The sequence below is a fragment of the Mastacembelus armatus genome, chromosome 3 (genome assembly GCF_900324485.2).
Source record: "Mastacembelus armatus chromosome 3, fMasArm1.2, whole genome shotgun sequence".
NCBI lineage: Eukaryota > Metazoa > Chordata > Actinopteri > Synbranchiformes > Mastacembelidae > Mastacembelus > Mastacembelus armatus.
The window spans coordinates 3,686,988-3,706,662 of record NC_046635.1 but is presented as its reverse complement, the minus strand read 5'-3'; the positions used below and the strand labels follow the sequence as shown (position 1 = coordinate 3,706,662).

The 19,675-nt window shown below is 39.1% G+C and overlaps 1 protein-coding gene across 4 annotated transcripts in view; it reads left to right on the top strand.

The window, feature by feature from the left end:
* Window positions 1-18,709, top strand: part of adamts7 (a disintegrin-like and metallopeptidase (reprolysin type) with thrombospondin type 1 motif, 7) — a 47,870-nt gene extending 29,161 nt beyond the window's left edge. For 2 of the 4 annotated variants that reach the window (XM_026320216.1, XM_026320215.1), the window contains exons 15-24: window positions 371-612; window positions 1,223-1,364; window positions 1,682-1,808; window positions 3,421-3,634; window positions 4,496-6,268; window positions 6,577-6,729; window positions 7,674-7,847; window positions 8,452-8,598; window positions 10,051-10,213; window positions 16,494-18,709. In XM_026320216.1, the coding sequence (XP_026176001.1) occupies window positions 371-612; window positions 1,223-1,364; window positions 1,682-1,808; window positions 3,421-3,634; window positions 4,496-6,268; window positions 6,577-6,729; window positions 7,674-7,847; window positions 8,452-8,598; window positions 10,051-10,213; window positions 16,494-16,639 (3,281 nt within the window). In that variant the 3' untranslated portion in view covers window positions 16,640-18,709. Of the gene's footprint in view, window positions 1-370; window positions 613-1,222; window positions 1,365-1,681; window positions 1,809-3,420; window positions 3,635-4,495; window positions 6,269-6,576; window positions 6,730-7,673; window positions 7,848-8,411; window positions 8,599-10,050; window positions 10,214-16,493 lie in introns of those variants that run through there. The other 2 variants (XR_003296425.1, XM_026320217.1) reach the window with 2 other exon arrangements.
* Window positions 18,710-19,675: the final 966 nt, after the last annotated feature.

Here is a 19,675-nt window from a genome sequence, read left to right as displayed (position 1 = left end):
CTCTAGCCCTCGATACTCAAGTATGTAATTGTGACTAACAAACAGAAAAGATTATTGTGCATGTTGGCTCATTCTCATGGCGTACTGAGACACTAGAACAGAACGACACTAATTATCTTTCACGCTACACTTCCAGTTACTACAGTGTTAACTAGCCCAGCCACCTTTTACACTGATGACAAACTGATCTGGAAACATGTTAGAAATTTAAACAAATCCTATTATGTCCTATTATGGTTAAAAAAAAATAAAAAATCATAAGCCCATAGCACCCCGAGGTGACATTTGCCTCCTGTCTTCTCCAGCTTTTGTTAACTGTATAATAGGCTAGTTTTTTCTATTTCACTTACAAAAATGTAATGTCATGTAGGCTATGTAGACATTGGGCTGATCCCAGAGGGAGCCTGGCACATCCGAATTGAGGAGGTGGCTGAAGCTGGAAATTTCTTGGCCTTACAAAGTGACAACCTCAAGTATTTTCTGAATGGTGGCTGGACGATTCAGTGGAATGGGGACTACAAGGCAGCTGGGACAGTGTTCACATATGTCAGGACAGGACACCTGGAAACCCTGATGTCCCCGGGGCCCACCATGGAACCACTGTGGATTCAGGTGGGACTTACAGCCTAACTTAATGTTAACTAAACTTCAGTGCTCGTGTTGTTTGTTTGTGATGCCAGATGTCAGTTCTGAAACCGACTGTGTTCAGAAGGAAGAAGGAGGAAATCCAATAATGTGGATGTACATGTACTGACAGGGCATCAAGTAACTCAAACCGAGAGTGACATCAAATGTTTTTAGCCATATAAAAATGAAAAGGCTAAACAACAGTAACAAAACCTTTAGACATTTTCATGTATAAAAGCAAATCATATATATTCAAAACAGAAAATGTGAGTGCCAGTGTTTCTGGTATGATTTGCTTTAATCACAGTAAAATGCATGAATGTTTTCAGAAATCCAAAAACCACTTTAAAATGTTTACCTGCATTTCAATTACAACAGCACAGATAAAATTCAACTCCTGGAGGGAGAAAAAGAAAAGTGTCTTTGCTGTTTGTTTCATTGTGGTTATGCACAAAACAAGAAACATAAGAAGAAAACAGAGTTCAGCTGTAGATACTGCCTCTCATCTTTCCACAGATCCTTTCAAGAATTGCATTACTCTTAGTTTCCTGTTTGTCTTCCCAATTCTTGTGATATATCGTCTTGTGTGTTACAGCTTCTCTTTCAGGAGACCAACCCAGGAGTGTGGTTCGAGTACACAATCAGTCGAAATGTCTCAGACAACAACACCATCGATGAGTCAGTTTTCTTCTGGAAATATGGTTCCTGGACTGAATGCAGTGTTACATGTGGAACAGGTAAGAGAAACAACTTAAAGTTCAATGGAGATTAGTTGTTTACTCTGTGATGTTGTAGTGAGAATAAAGATCTCAGGACTAGTTGTGATCTCTGCTATGGCATGAATAATAAGGAAATGATGCTGTTGTACAGATTTGTCGAGGGTAAAACTTCTGGCTTTGGTATCTGTCTTTACAAGTTTAAGTTTTGGCTAAAAATCTGGTTGCAGGTTGCATCCAGGTTTTCCAAATGTGTTGTTGTGTAATCATTAAAGTTATCTCTGCTCAGTCATACTAATGGTGTGCTAAGCTCCTCTCTCCTCTTACTGGTTTTAAAGGTTTTCAGAAGCAGATTATTCACTGTGTGGAAAAGACAACTGGGATAGTGGAGGAGAGCTTCTGTGACCCCTTAACGCGACCTGACGATAGCCAAACCAGCTGTAACAAGGATCCATGTCCAGCCATGTGAGTAACCTCTGAAACATTATTCAAAAAACAGCTGGAACAGTATACTCAGAGATAAAGACCCTTGTTTTTAACCCACACAGAACAAAATTACATTTTATTTTGCAGACAGTCCTGCTCATCTGTTTACATGCCCCAGGCAACGTTGGTGAATTATTTGTCCATTTTTGATTGATCGTGCAGAGAGCCTTTTCTTTTATTCGGGGGTAGCAGTCAGGTGAAGCCACTCATTATCACTCTTATTATGCGAGTCTTTAATCATAACAATAAATGAAAATTCCCAAAAGGCCCAGTTCAAATGTTTGTACACCCTTTATGTTTGGGCTGTTAATATATACACGTCGACACACATGGCGTGTGGTGTGAATGGCTATCAAGACTAAGTTTGCACATCTCTGACTTGATTGATTATAAATCGATTGTGATTGGAGTGTCTGCATATAAATGATCAGTGAGTTTGTTAGGTCATACGAAACCGCTGATCCATGGGAAACCAAAAGAACCGTCCAAGGACCTGTGAGATAAGGTAGTTAGACTTTACAACAAAAGAAAAGGATATAAAAAGATATCCAAAGATTTGCAAATGCCAATTAGTACTGTTGAGTGGATAACCAGGGGATCTGTTGATAACAAGACACGATGAGTCAGAGGAAACTGTAAGGAAGCAAAGAAAAGCACACAGGCAACTTCAGTTTTTATACAGACTTCTTTGCAACAAACTGGTTTGGTGGTTTCAAGATGCAGAATATGGAGGCACAAAAATGAACTGCACGGTTGAGTTGCCAGAAAAAAGCCATTACTGCACCACAAACTGGCCTGCACCTAAACAAGCAAAAACACTTTAAAAAGTCATTTGTAGTGATGAGACCTAAATTGAACTTTAGAGTCATAACCATAAATGCCACAGTATGTTTGGAGAGGACACAACGACGCCTCTATAAAAAAGTTCACCGTCCCTACTGTGAAGCATGGAGATGGAGATCTGATGTTTGGTTGTGTGTGAGCTACATACGTAATTATTTCTCTAATCCTTTTGCAGCCATGTTGTGTCTACCTAACGTTCTGTGATACAGCTATTGTTATTATCTTGTTGTAAACCAGGTGTCACTAATTAGTCACAACTCTGCAAGTCAACCACACTGTCAAACCAGACACATGGTTTTTCTTAAAAACGCATGTAAAGTCACACTTTTGCTACAAAGTATCAGTTTGATAATGACAGTAAATACATGAATGAATAAATACAACCTATCTGAGTGAGCAAACCTTTATCAAAAGGTCTCAATCTGTTTCTCTCTCTCTCTGTTGCACTTTTACAAAGTAAGCATCGTAATGGTTGTTCAGATGTATTGGCTTTTTCTTCTAACAGTTGGCAGCTGAAAATGTGCACAGAGTTGGGGGCTGAAAGTTTTAACAGCCAGAAATATCACAATTTTAGTGAAGCAATACTCAGGACATTGCTATTGACCAGCAGCTATATTAACACCCCATGGACATTGCATGGTGGGGTCCAATAAAATCAAACTCACTGAACCTCTATAACGCAGCCATCTACAGCTGTACAGTGCCATTAAATTGAAAATCTTTGCATCGTTTGTGTTGCCGTGTCTAGATGGTCGGTTGGGGAGTGGGGGAAATGCTCAGCAAGCTGTGGCAGCTCAGGCCTGACTCAAAGGACAGTACTTTGCATCCGGGCAGCAAGTGTGGAAGAGCAGAAAGTGCTGCAGCCCAGTGAATGTGAACACATCCCCAAGCCTGAGACGCTGTCCTCCTGCAGCACACACATCCCCTGCCCTGCAGACTGGACCACTGGCAGCTGGTCAAAAGTGAGTGTGTGGTGGGATATGAGTTTCTGGTTTTGTGGACACCGTGCAGGTTCAAAAGGAAATGAAAATGCAAATTGTTCTACGGGTCACTAGAAATTCTTACAGCCACTTCATCAGAATCGTGAAGAAAGTGATTCATGCTCTTATCTTGCAGTGCCAGTACAGGACCTTTCTGTTCTTTAGGTAGCAAATGCAGACAGACCCACAGCCTTTATTTCTGGTACACATGATTCACTTGTACCTGCTCTGTTACCTCTGAAATGATTTATGATATCGCTCATTGCTTTTATAACCATCATAACCTCAGACCTTCAAGTCTGTGGCCACGGCAGGAACACAGACGTCATGCCGTCCGTATCTTTTGTGAATTTCGGCAGTTTTTTAAGACAGAAACACAACTGCTTTGCTTGGAAATAAAGAAATGCCTTTTAAGATGTTTCCTGAAATTGAAGTGGGATTTAAATGTGCATTTTCAACATTTACTTCCTTGTTTAAAAACTTCTCCCTGGTCTAAACTCTCTGACTCCACCTCACCCTTCTCCCACTGTGTCTCTGTACCGCTTTATTTTTCGCCCCGTCAGCAGCACAGCTTAGAGCAGGCAGTCAGACACACCCGACTGAAATATTATCTGGAATAACTGACATTTCTGTGGTTGCATTATCTGTATGAATATTTTCTACCAGACCTCCCTCGATTCCTGTCCATCTTGCACTACTTTCTACTTTTCACCTTTAGAAATGCTTTTGTATAAAGATGATATAGTGTGTTCTCAAAGCACAGTGTAAAGTTATTGGTGTGATATAATGCCTGTGGAGCTTGATGTATATGATTAGCATTGTTTTCTCTTTTCTTACCTGTAGTGTTCACTGACTTGTGGAAGCGGAGCACGGCACCGTAATGTAACCTGCTCTAGAAACACAGGTGTCGACTGTGACCCCCAAAAGAAACCCCCAGCTGTCACTACCTGTCACATTCAGGACTGTCCAAAGGTGGTGGATAATTTTGGAGACGGCGACTGGTCTGGAAGTGGATGGCCAATCAGAGAAGTGCTCAATGAAATTAGCTCCATACCTGAAGCCAAACTTCCTCCTAAATACAGCAGCGCTGGAGTCCAACTAAAAAATCATAACAACCTTAATAACATTGTCAAAGCTGATTTTCACTACCACAATAACATTGAAAATACTGACCACAACAATGTTCAAATAGATGATTTTTACTATGATTATAACTTCATCAACTTCCATGAAGACCTGTCGGATGGTCTTGAGAGTGACGGGCGAGATTCGGAGGACAGATTTGGCGCTCCGCCGGAGGACGAGGCAACCCGCAGCGTCAAAGAAAACGCCTCTATGGAAACCACAAGGGCTCCCACACATACTTCAGCCATTTTTACATTTTCAAAGCCCACTGGCTACACTTTGAAACCTGAAGAGACACACAACATAAATCTGAACAGTGTGAAGAACAATGAAAGCACAGCAACAAAGGAATCTGTGCGAATGAATTCTGAAAATATGGATGACATTTTTTCTGAGGATTATCTCCTGCCTGTTTCTACTACTCACTCACCATCATTATTCACAACCCAGCATTCACATTCTCGTGACAGTCGATGGTGGCCTGAAGGCATTAGCACAATGCCTGGTCAGGTTTTCAGTACAAAGGAGCCTCCACATGGTAGTGATGGAGCTGAAAACAATTATGATCATTTCAGTGAGGAGGAAAATCCTTTTGAAGATGTGACTGTGATTTCAAAACATGATGTTCTCATTCCTGGACATCAACCCACTATGATTACTGCTGTCTCAACTGCACTAAGTGCTCAGGAGGCAGAGGAATATGATGGTTATGAGTACAGTGACAATGAAAAAAGTACAGTAGGTCCGCTAATCTTTGCAGACCAGGTAGATGAAGAGAGTTCAGAACTTTTGGTCTCTCCCACACCAGAGACTATAATTCAGGTTGAGACTGATCTGGACGAAAGTGCTTCAGAAATACCTCAGACATCAGCTCATTCAACTACACTTCCAGTTGCCTTCACATTGGAGGATTTGGACTTGGATCAAACTATTTTTAATACAATGTTTGCCACTAGTGAGAGAGATTCATGGGATACTGACCTTGACCTCGGTACAACCTCATTTCCTGTCTCTGAGAAACCCACTTCTCTGCCCATTCCATTTCTGCAAATCTCAGGTAACCAAGAGGCGTCTGATGTCTCCACGTCATTAACTGGAACAGAAATCATACCTCATACAGCTGTGGAGAGAGACACTCAGGCTTCTCCGGTGGATTTCCTGCCCACTGCAATGGAACAGATGCCTACAAGACCTGGAAGAACAGGAATTGATGTCACATCTTTTAATGGAGCAGATTTTGACTACAATGAAATAGTCATTCCCCCGATGGAGCGGAGCAGCAGTAAAAGTGATCCTTTCACAACAGACTCAGCAGCCATTCCTCAACATAGCACAGGACCAGTAAAGCACATGGAATCACCAACACCCACTGTGCCCATTTCATCAACATATCCACCTTTTCTGTGGCCATTTCCGGTGCCAACATCTGCTCCGACTTCAGCCTCCACACAGGTTACTGCTGCCTACTGGGTCACAGGAAACTGGAGCACTGTGAGTTTTTTTATGCAGATGAAGTATCTAGTTGTGGTTCCCACACACATTTACCTGAATTATTTGGAGACACCAATTGACCTAGAGCTAATGCAGTTTGTGTAATTTTATGAATTATGTTCACACTTAATATCTGAAGAGTCTGCATTTATTTGTGTGTCATAAAAGTCCATGAAGCCTGACCACAGTACACACAAACATTGTGATCAGTGAGGCTTATTGCATGTGCTGTAGCTGTTTATGCATCCACCTCTCAATATACCCAGTGTAAAGAGTCTTCTTCTCTGTCTTTCTACTTTTGTGGGCAGTGTTCCACCAGCTGTGGTCTCGGTGCCGTCTGGAGGACTTCGGTTTGCAGCACTGGTTCAGATTCTGACTGTGATCCAGTCAAGAGACCGGCACCAGCCCAGCAGTGTTACCTGCGTCCCTGCTCCACATGGAAAGTTGGGGAATGGAGTAAGGTGTGTATATGGTGGTGTTATATTAGGCTGCCAAAATTTTGTGTATTTGCACTTCAAATGTATTTTAAATCCTATTTTCATATGGATTTATTTTATTTGTTTTAGCCATGCTTCTATAATATCACACCACTCTGTGAAATATATTTTCAGTTCCCTTCACACTGGAAGATTTGGACCAGACTGTATATGTCACTAGCAACGGTCATTTTTGATCTATACTATAATATCTCAAACACTCAAATAGATTGCATGAAATTTAACACACTATAGACATTTATAATCCATAGGGATAAATCCTAATGACTTTGATGATTCCCTGTAATTGACAGTGTTGGATGGTTTATTATAAATTTTAGTAGCGATATTCATGTTTCTGTCAGGATACGTTTGAACAGTTTTGATGATTCTTTAGCTTTTCCTCTCATGCCACCATTAGGCCAGGATGTGTCTTTGTCGAGACTTGTCTTTGACCACATACCTGGTAAAATACATTACATTAACATCAGCCTTAGCTGTGCTTTGTGTTCAGTGCTAATGAGCAAAACTTAGCATGCTGACAGGTTATTAAGATTGTGAACAGCCTGATAAACGTCACAGAGACTCTGTGGCTGTAGACTCTTGGTAAATGTTAAATATTAAGATTTTCAGTATAAATCTGAATATGATTAGTTTTAAATAAGACAAGTAAGTTGGTCAGACAGAGAGATGTGCTGAAAACCATTCAGGTAATGGAATATCCAGATGTTGTGAGTCTAGAAAACATTTTGCTACTGATCCATTACCGATGATGCTGTTTTCAGTTCAATTAACCTTCTTGGATGGAGGGAAACACAATAAACCACACAGCAAATCCAGCTGCTTTAGACTCACTGAAACAGTACTATACTTAACAAGCTCCTGTAGTTCATGCTGTTTGTATAGTAAACATGCCATATTTTTTCCAGTGCTCCAAGAATTGTGACAGTGGCATTAAATCACGAGAGGCCCAGTGTTTCGACATGCGAGATCAAAGGCCCCTGCGCCCTTTCCATTGTCGGGCCATGTCCTCCAGGCCACAAACACAAATACCCTGTAACCTCCAGCCATGTCTCACCTGGTACACTTCCTCCTGGGGTCAGGTAAGTCATATAAAGCAACTAATGAAAGATATTACTAAAAAAAGTTCAGTTATTGTTATTGCTAAAGTTACTGATGATGTATTAAAGATTTGCATGTGGGTCTTTAGGGGTCTGGCATTTGAGTATGTGGGAGGCAGCAGCTTTGCTTTCACAAGCTATTTGCTGGAAAAGCAAATCCAGAGAAGAGTCAGCGATTACATGTTTAAGTTGTTATGTAAACCACATAATGTGATGTGAGTACTTAATGTGGATTTTGCGGCAGTCAGCGGTTTGCTGTCTGGTGGCCATAGATAAGTCGGACATTTCAGGATAAGCTGCAACAATTATGTAACAAAAAAGACTGATTAGTCATAATGCATAGGTTATCTGTCTGAAGCAAGAACTAAGTGGAAAACTGAAAAACAATGGCTTCTTGGGAAGTCAAGAAAATGCATTCAAAACTTTAAAAAGCTTTGGTAGTATTGTCAGCTATACAAAATGTGCAGCACAATGGTGGCTCATGCAAATATACTGTGTGATGTTGTACACAGTCTACTGTGCATACTGTTTCCTTAACTGTACAAGCTTAGAAATCAACTCAGTCAGGCTGCATGTACCTGCGCAGTGCTCTGAGGTGTGTGGAGGAGGTGAGCAGCAGCGTATCGTCACCTGTCCAGAAGAGGATCAATGCGACAGGGACCTTCAGCCCAGCAGCATCCAAGCATGTAATACCCAGCCCTGTGTTCAGTGGCTTACTGGATCTTGGGGAGAGGTACACTATGCCACTCACACACACACATACACACACATACAAACAGTTCAAACATCACAACAGAGTGTAACCCAGCACGGTGTATGATTTATAGACCAGAGTCATAAACAATCCAGTCTCACAGATTTTAAACTTGATGTGGTTTTCCTTCTGGAGGAGCTGTAGATCTAAATGCCATTCTTAGCGACTTTCATACATATGTATAAATGATAATGTCCTTTCAGCTTATACTCACACTGAATCAGTGCACTTTGAAAGTATTTACAGTTGTAATAGAAATCCTGAAAACCTATTACTTCTGTCCAGTGTGTAATCAACCACATTACAGGATGTAATGACAGTTTGACTGCAAAGACCAAGATGATTTTAAATTATTAATTTACTACTTTTCAATACATAACAAAAGAAATGTGGGAGGGAAAGAAAAGAACATAGTGATGCACACTCATATAAAATGATATAGCAACATCACGATGAGCATAATACTGTCCACGCGGGTTATATACTTCATGCTTTATGGAAAGACTTTCAGAAAAGTGGGAGGTGTGAAGTTCAGGGACTGACTGAATAGATGGAGCAATGACCAGAGGAGAGTTCCTAAACTGTACGACAAAACTGTAAATTAGACATAGATAAGCAAGAGAGAATGAATAGATAATGAAATAGACCAATCTTTTTGGTTCAGCTTCATTATTTACCTTTTGTGGTTAGAATTAGTATTGACTTCTCTGAATAACTGAATCCTAAACATCCCGTTTTTCCTTTGTGCTATCAATTTAGTGGAGGCAGGGTTTTTAAATGCCCAACTGGCAGCCTATCACTTTACTGTAAACACAAATTCTATCTCCTTAAAACATAATGATTGTTGTGGCTAATACTGAGTCACACAGCTGTAGATAATAACCTTTTACACACTGGGAATTATGGCTGTTATCTGATTTTCAGTACACAAAGATGCCAGGTCTTCTGATAGAGCCTTTTTAATCCCTCAGCCATTTTGTAGCAGAAGCAAAACACCCCCTAAAGAGTCAAAGTCTTAAATCTGCACACAGTAAAAGAAAAATTTGTCCACAGCACCTTTTGCATTGTGCTTACAAAAGCAGTTGCTATTAAATGATTTTCTTAGTTCTATCAATTTGTTAAAATATGTCCAAACATTGAGAATGATATCCAGTGTTGCCAGATTTGACTGACACCAGTGAAGCCCAGTCGGCATCTAGAACCAGGCCATATATTAGAAAACCAGTCTCTATTCTAAGATCCTCAGATCCTCCCTGTATGTTTGCTGAATCAATAGTGCATGTGTGAATAGTAAGCCGTCCAGTCCTAAAACACACTTCTGGTCTTTGATCAGTTTGAGCTGTGTTGTAATGAACTAAAATGACATTAGGTTTTGTCTAACTGCAAAAACGTACCGGCTGATTAAAGCGTTACGAACATCAAACTCCACAGTGTTCAGCTTCCTGCGGTGGCGGAGTGCAGCGTCGACTCATCAAATGTGTTAACACAAAGGCAGAAGTAGATGAAGAAGTGGATCAAGCTCAGTGTCACCATGAGCCGCAACCTGAAAGCACCCAGAAGTGCAACCTTCAGGAGTGTGAGAGCACCGCTTCTGGTGAGTAAACTACAGCAATTACTAAGACGTTCAACAGAAATTATGGTTGTGACCTCTCTTTCAATCTCAGGAACATGCCCCTGATGTTTTGTGCACATCGTCTATTTAATCCAGGGGTTTTTAATATTTCAACCATCTTTTTTTGAGCATATGAAGCAGAGACTTTGGCTCTTGACTGTCAATAGCAGCAGAGATATTATTGGGAATCCACCAGCTCTCAGGCGAGCCTCAAAGGTCTTCTTTGTTAAACAGTCACACAGAAGACGAACTGCAGCTTTTTTCTTTTTTATTTCAGAGCAGAATAAGACATCTGCAATCAAAGCAACTATTCACAACACAAAATTATCGGCCGCATGCCTTCTTCTGCTTGAAACACATCATTCATGCCTTGACATTTTCCATCTTTTACTTTTGATTGAGTGGGACTCTGTCATGCTGTATCCCCAAACTTTTTACCTGCAGTAGATCGAAGTTTATATTTGACTTTGATGTGTGTGTCTCTTTGAAGATGATGACTAGAAAAGGTTCCAATTTTGCACTATTGGTGTATTTTGGCTGCAGGAGATGTTTGAAGTTCACAATTTTATTTTTTTTGGAGGGGAGGGTTTTTTGTTCAGCACTATAGAATGTCATCATCCTGATGAAGTCAATCACAAGACAAGACAACTATTTCCTAAAAATTCCTTCTGTCTCGTATTCATGCCTTCTGTAATTTAGCAAACATCATGTGCACTTTGTCATTCAGTTTTCTGATGTAGCCACAGTGGCATTTGTGGCATTTGTGTTTTCTATATCACACATGGAATCATGGTGTTTCTCAGAGGGCAGCCTGTTGGAGCTGACATTTTGAAGGCATAGAGGCATAAAAGTGTTATCATATGATAGTGTGGCAACAAACGGCTGGCCATGTTAGCACGGTCACTCTCCGGCTCAGGGAATAATTTATGTATTATGAGACAATCAGTGGTTGCAAATGTACTTTTTCTTCCCTGCTGTTAAGGAAATTAGGTAAAGTCGGACAGTAGCAAGTGGAGCCAGCCTTAGAAACAAAGCATATGTGGAAGTCATGTTTTCACATGCGTAATATTCATCTACCTGTTTCAGTTCCTGGAATGAAACATGTACATGTGATAAACTCATGTCTGATTTTGTTTTGTTTTTGATTAGTTTTACTCTGATCCCATTACTTAAGAAGAAACCAGCAGTCCAAATCCTAAAGGCTATAGTTAGTTGAACAGTGCCATGTATCCGACTCATAAAATTAGACTCAGAAATTAATTTCATGGAGTAGAATTTCAAAGAATGTAAGCCTGACTAATTCCTGGTTTGGAAAGGAAATACACTATTCAAAGTTTCAAGAGCTTCATCTGAGAACGTGATGTTCCTCCAAAATATGACCTGTTGCCTCGTGCTAATGTCACAGGAATAGTTACTGATTACATGGAATATAAATATTGTCAGTATTGTATTATTGTATTCAGTTAAAAAATGTAAATGATGATTAATTGATGCTCTGTCTGTTTTAAAGAGTAATAGTCAGAAAAGTAACTTTACCTTCTGTTAGATTAACTCATTTGGACATGGCAACCAATCAATAGTACTACCAGTGGTAATTAAAGTGGCTTAATCAACATATTTCACAGTTACAGCAAAAACATCAAATGAGAATAAAAAAACATGACAATAGGAAAAGGGTCTGTCTGGGTAACACTACATGTTTAAAGGTGTTTTAACGTGGACAGAATTTTTATCAGATCTGACTTGTGGAACGTTTCATATGATGTGTAATAAGAGTCTGGTCACATGTCAGTTTACCAAGCCCTACTCTAATATATTCTCCAACAAAATAAACCAGTCTAATCAATGCCCAAGAGAATAAATACACTCTTGCTTTTGTCAGACTTCAAGGCAAAAAAAAAACGTGGACTGGAAGCTGCACACTGAAGTACATAAACTGAGTCTAGTGCTGCAACACGAGACGTGCGAGGACACGTGTGCAGATGTATGAATTTAAGAGTTTTCTATGACTGTGTGCCTGACAATATATCTGGGCTTCAGATTATTAATATCCCACTAGGAATTTGAGGTAGTTTCTCAGCAGTAGGGAGATAAGATAATGTGAGATCATCATTCACATGGACTCTACAGTACACGTGATTTTGAAGCATGGGATTAAAATATTAGGAAGAAAAGGAATTAACTTTTTGTCCATTCAGATGTGTTAATTAAACACTTCAGCACCATATGTCGGTCCACGAGCAGCAGAAGGGTCACTGAACTCCTCCTTAGTCGCTGTAAACTGTGCACACTTTAAAAAACGGGATTTGCACTTTTCTTTTTCAACTTTATATTCTTCTTTTTTTTTTTTTACCTGTCCTGTTTGGCACCTTGTGAGCACAGAATGGTATGTCTGAATGCCTTGTAGTGCCGGAGTTGCTCTGTAAGAGGAGTCTGACATACCCCTCCTATAGCGTGATGGTTTTTTATTTATTGAGGTATTCACTGAAATATCCAGGCCAGGTGGGTTAGGAAGGAGAGCATAGAGAATAGTGGATAGGGAATTGGCGGCCAATACAGAATAATACAGACACAATACAAAACACAAATAGCAAATATACAGAAACCTAAAGAAAACTGTCATAACACTGTGTGTGTGTGTGTGTGTGTGTGTGTGTGTGTGTGTGTGTGCGCGCATTTTAATATTTAGTATACAGGAAAATGTGCACACTTTAAAAATGTGCTTCGTTTTCTCTTTTTACTTTAAAATCTGAGGTCAGCAAACTGAGATTATGTCACAAAAGCATCAAAGATAATAATCAGTGATATTGCAATGGAAGTTTTTCAAATCAAATGCACAGTTTACTTCAGCAGCACAGTAACAGCACAGTATTACCATCATGACAAAGCAACCTCAGTTTCTCATTATAATGACAATATTTGGTCACATTCTAACCACATATTTATTATGTTGTGGTTTTTATTTAATATGAAATACTTCACTCATTTCATATGGTGTTAAAACTGCACAAAAAAAGCACAAGAGATTATGTTGCGACATGCAGTGATACATAAATTCCTCAGTTATATGAGGTCTGACCAGGGAAAGATGGCACTGTTGCATGCACAAAGATGTATTCCCACCCACCTCCATAGTCATCATTTTATATATTTATCGATCATGTTAACTGATTCTTGTTGTGTTTATTCAGTTATGATGGATCTTTTTCTCTTCTTCTCTTGTTTGTGACAGGACAACACTAAGAAAAATGAATAATTTGGTGTCAATGAGAAAATATGTTATGATATCAGGGGCTAAGGAAAACCTTGGGCAGGATCACATGTGAGATAACCTTCCCTCCAGTGGCAGCAAGGCCAAAAGTAGTTAAATAGTATTGAACATGTGGTGCGTTTTTCTTTTTGTTGTTTTATTGGACACATTATTCTTTGTAGACACTCTTAAATGGTGTTAGATAGTGGAGGTGAAACAGGATGCTGGTTAGTTCAAGCTTGGTCTTGGACTCTCAATCTTGAGCTTATTTTAGATTCAGGCTTATTTGAACCTCTTCTGTCTTAGTCTTCTGTTGGACTAGAGCTAAAAGCTAGAAGTGGAACAGTCTGTAGTCAGTGTGCATGTCAGAGACAAACAGGTGGATGATTGACCTGTTTTCAAGCTCTACAACCTTAACTCAGCAGAAACACATTCATTTATAGACAGGCCAGAAAAACTGCGACCTAATTTGGGCATATTGAAAGATTATTATTGGCTGCTAATGATATAATTTTCAAAATCTTTAAACATTTTGATGTATTTAAGTATTAAATCATCACAGAAGTAAAATTTTCTGTACTTATAGTTGTTTATTATGTTAAGCACATGGAAGTGCCTAGTCCATGTGGACTTACAACCAGAAATTGATTGATTGAAAGGCATGATAATCTAATGTGCGCTCACACAAGAAGCAATTCAGCTAATTCAAAAATATTTGGAATCAGAATTCAGAAATTATAAATGTAACATGGCAGAAATGTGATTAACAATTCACCTGCACATTACAAGCCCACATGCACCTCTCATGGGCCAGATATTCTACTGTAATGACACACCATTCAAAAAAACTAGCTCTTGTCCAGCAATCTGACCTGAAACAATATTTTCCATCTGCACAGACAGAAATAGAGCAGCAACATTTTCACCTCTATCACTGGACATGAGAGATCCAAGCCTCATAATCAGTAGCTCCAGCTGCCTTTACAGAGCTTTGTAACTAGTCTTAGCCATTGTTTAGTTTTCCAGGCTGCAACAACTTGGTTCACACTTCCAGCTTTCATACTGTTGTTTCATGGCCAGGTTTAACCAAATAGCTTTAAAAACCCACTTTACACTGCCTGCTCAGCACCAAACAGCAGACAGTTAGAGAGAAGTGAACAGTGCAGCATTTAGCAGTTAAAGAAACAAATATTTACCTCAGTAGTTGGTAGAAACCAGTGAGCTAAAGGACAGTGAATGTCCTTCACGACATTCATGTCATGAGTTATTCATTTGGAGTCTTGTCTCTGTTCACCTACTGAATTTAAGTAGGTGAGCAACTTTCTTTTAGAGTCACTGTTTTTGGCTTTTTATTCTTCTCATTCCTTCCCTGGTTTGTTCATTTGTGACGCAGTTAATGACTTTCTGTGATCCTGGGACCATGAGATGTTTTTCTTTTCTAGGAAACAAATGTCACATCTGCCGAAGTCACAGGGTGAATAGAGGCTGAAGAGTCCTGAGAGTGCGTTTCCCCCGACCAAAGGTTCTTTATTCTGAAATGAAGCATAAAGAAAAGCGTATTACTGTGGAAGTCCCCTGTTCCATTTTCCCTTCTTGCTTTTCCACAGAATATGTACCATACCATGTTGTTGAGTAAGTTAGAAGATTGCAAATGGGGATATAGGGAAGACAAGTAGCAACAGGACATGCTGTGTGTTGAGCTGCAGCTGTGACCTTTTGTACACTGATGTCATGGACTTTTTCTGATCTGGGTTACATTGGAAATTCTGCTTTATGCAAGAACAGTGGGTTCAGTAGTATAGTATGGGCCAAGATGAATGATGCAGCCATAGCTGAAGGAGAGACTGACACAAGTGGGCTGGTGAGCATCACAGTTTAAAGTGCTGCCTTACAGTACCAAAAATCTTAATGTTCAACCACATAGAACTTTTTCTGTTGAACTCAGTCCCTGAGTCCAGTACCTCGGTGCAGAGGAGGAAATATCATTGGATTGAAATTACTGGTGCATCATAATTAAAGTTGCTATACCCAGAGTATGGTTTGCTTCTAGCACCGCTGAGACCAGACTTTTCCAATTGTCCAATACTTTGCTTCTTGGAAAAACGTTGTTCAAAGTAATTCTTAGATTTTCATGAAATGTGCTCTGAATAATGTTGGTTCTTGACCAGCATCAGGTCACTTTGTCAGTTTGTACATAAGGCCTAGATAGCTCAACACAGCACAGTATTGTGCACATGGTCAGATGTCATATCAAGACAATAAGATAACGTAAACCAGATTGGTGTTAACATTAAAACTGTGAAGAGTATATTTACAGTGATACTGTAGATGATCATTTTTTCATTAATATAATTGTGCAAGTTCAATTTTATTTTTGACAGTCTGCATTTAGCATCAGCCATCTGCTCTCTGCAGTCACCCACAGCCTCCACACTCCTGATCTCCATGTGCAATTCATTTCAATAATCAGATCTGATAATTATAATGTCACATGTCACATGGAGGCTGTTAAGACCCTGATAAGTAAAGATTCAACTTGACTTTGAGGCCTCAGAGAACAGAGAAAACTAAAATGTCTCATTCTTAAAATGAGTAGCTGTCCCTGGCATTGAAAAGTGCATAACAGTTTTTCATCAACATTTTTTAGGAGGTTTATGAGCTGACCTGTAATATAATTATCTGTTAAAGCCACCAGCTGTTGCCTATGTCTGTTAACATCATTCACCTAGCAGGAAGAAGTGGGTTTTTATTTTCTACTGGAGCTTATGGAAAATTAAAGGACAGATGGAAAAACTGACTAAATTCCTAAAGGACCTTTGAGTCCTGCTCACCAAGCTGCTGTTAGATAAGATGATGTTCTGTCACTGTTTAACCCAAAGGGCATGTCTTACATTGGTCACAGCCTTCACATCGTGCCTATGGCTCATCCTGTAATGACCAGCAGTTTGTCTAATGTCTGTATGTAACTGCTGTCTCTCGTTCTCCCTCTCTCTTTATCTGTCACCTACACAGGAACAGTTTGTCTCCACGATCGACGAGCGTCTCACATGTGTCAGACCCTCCGCTGGCTTGGTCGTTGCCATTTGCCCAACGTACGAGCACAGTGCTGCAAAACCTGCAGCCAGCGTTCCCGCCTCAGCAGCGTATCTAGCCGCTAAGTAACCAATCACACCAGCACTGATTACACCGCTGAGTGATGGGACATAATCATCATCATTTAAAAAAAAACCTGAGCCTTTTCACTACTACAGTGCACACACACCACTCACAGACTAATGGCGAACTCCACCCAAAACGCTGCATGTTGCAGGGGAAATTATTGTACGTGACTAAAATGAATTGGAAACAAACCACAGCCTCTGTCTTAGCAAAATAATGAGAATGTAAATATTTGTTTTTACTTCTAATGTTTGACCAGAACGACATTTTATAAATCAAGACTTCTTTGTATGTGACAGATACGGTGCTACATAAAACTGAAGGGTCTAAAATAAATGTAGCCAGTTTGCTAAATGCATCATTAGACATGTAGACCTTCATGGTTGGCACAATGCTTTCATTTTATTGACAGCAGCAGAAAGTGTACAGATTAAAGCAGATGAGTGTAAAATTAGTGTAAAATATTGACGCATTAATGCTTCATGTGACATTTCTAAATAATGTAGGCCTGATTGACCATTTACTAAAACCTGCCTCCCTTAGTTGCTGTTCCTTTGCCTGTCAAGTTTTCAAACAGTGGCAGATTTACCTTTCTTAGGAATTTTTGATGCAGCAGGTTCCTGGTTTAAAGCAGAAATGTACAAACAGCTTCTCATTGCTAGTCTGTGACACAGTTGTCAATGACAACGGTCACTGGCAAATTTTACCACAGCTGTTGCTCCACAAATGTGTAAATACGCTCAATGCAGTTTTAGTTTTTTAATTACTTCAACATAGTTGGGATGCTTAGCTTCCATAGAGGCTGGTAAGGGTCCTCCTTCATATTGTTCAATCCAATGTTCATATTTATATTTTGACTTTTAACATTACAGCAGGTCCGGACAAGGGGATTCTGACTAACAGTGTGTGGGAAACATAAAGCAGGATAAAATCTCTGCTAATGAATTTAAGATGGATTTGCTGGAGTGTAACATTAACATACCTCTGATGTAATGCATCCAGGCCCAGCTCCCACACAGTGGATTTTTTTTTTTTTGTATATATAACATGTAACGTCACACAGTAATGCAGTTAACTAATTAGCTTAGCAATTCCTTATACTTTTATTCTTGTGTTTGGAGAGGGCATAAAGACACCCATACTCCAAACTTCTTACATGCTCAGTGTCACTCTTATCACAATGTGCAGAGATCCAAAGCTTGAACGGTCTGCAGCACCAGCTAAGCTTCGATTGGACAGTAAAGCAGAGATGTTGAAGGGAGGGTTTTAGCAAATGTTCAGTTTGAAAAGTTAAATGTCCACAGCAGCTTGAAAAACCAGTTTTGAACAGTTGTATCAGTAACACTTGTGCATTGTCACACTTTGGCTTTACAACAGTCACAAATTACAATGTAAATGTGATAGTGGAACTGTAGGAAATACTTGGTGCTAGAGGCCGATAAGGCTCCAGATATTTTTGGCCAGGTATTGGCGGGCCCAGTACCTTATCTACTTGAATATTGGAAAATTTGATGTCATCTCTTCAATTACTTGATTAAAATATGAATCTGATTAAGCATTTCAGAAAAAATGTTTCTGAACTGATTGTGAAATTGCTCAAAATGCAGGGAATTATTGAAATAGCATCAGTGTCAGATAACATGAGGTTTAGTAAGGTGTATTAATTAGGGATACACAGTATTGTATCATTTTGAAACTGTGGGTTTTAGTTGCTGTTTTCTTCCTGCTTGGGAGGAACCAAACTTTTGCTGAAACGTTATTTCATCTCGTCTGCTCATTTCTGCGTTCAGAATCGATGTTCGCACTGACACATGTATCCAGGCTGCAATTCATTATTTTCAGCAGGAAATGAAAAGCAGCTGAAACTTATTGATGCAGTCCAGCCACCTTAGTGCCGTCATGAGCTTCATTTCCTTATGCCGTCTAATCACTAATGTTAAAAAGGAATATCTGTAGAAAAGCATTTGCTATATTGAAAAAAATAAATTCTTTAAGGAGGAAAAAGAGAAAAACATTCACTACTATACTTTCATGAAATACTGCATATTTCAAAAGGTGCCAATGGATTATAGATCATCCCATATATATATATATATATATATATATATATATATATATATATATATATATATATATATATATATATATATATATACACAGTATAGATGTTGATGCAGTGCTGCAGCTTTAAAAGCAGCTTGTTTGCTTTTTAACCTGCCTCTATACTTTTAGATGTAAGACATTTGTTGTAGGTAATCTGTTTGTTTTTTTAACTAACATCCTCAGGCAACTGTAACTCAACCGAGTTACAGTTTTTTTGCAGCTACATCTCACAGTTAAAAACAATAAATTATGATTATTGATAATGCAGAGTTGTAAATGACTTGTATATGTATTTTAATACTCTTAATGATTAAGTTATACAGTAAATGCCTTTTCTACATATATTTGATATACAATTTAAGGATATATTTTTGACAATAGTGTTTGTTTTGGACACTGATGTGTTTTAAGGTTGAATTCTACATTAAAGTTTACACATTGTTGCTAATAAGCAACTTAAGTAATGTTCATATGTCCTTCATATCATATCATATGCCCTTTTCAGTTTGATGTTTTTAAATTACACCCATTTGCAGCTGACCTTGCCAATGGTATGAATTTTTGATAAATCCAGCACAAGCTCGGTGCATATTCTTTTTATCTGTTACCCAGAATTGGGTTTTTCTGTTGTGGTGCCACTTGATATTTTCTGCCAGTTCTGAAAGATAAACAGTCCAAAGCAAAACCAACATTTAAATCCAGTATTTTAGGCACAGCAGCATAACAGGCGTTAAGTGAAGAACAGAGGGAAGTTCATGGAAATGATTGAGTTTAACATTGATTTAACTCTGGGTAAAGACGAGCAGACATCAGTAAGACCACTGAAATAGCTTTTATAGTATGCTTCAGGATAAAGTGTACAAGATAAAACATCTAAGACTTAATCTCTTAAGGTTTGAGAAAGGAACCTTATATGACTGAATCATGGTTTA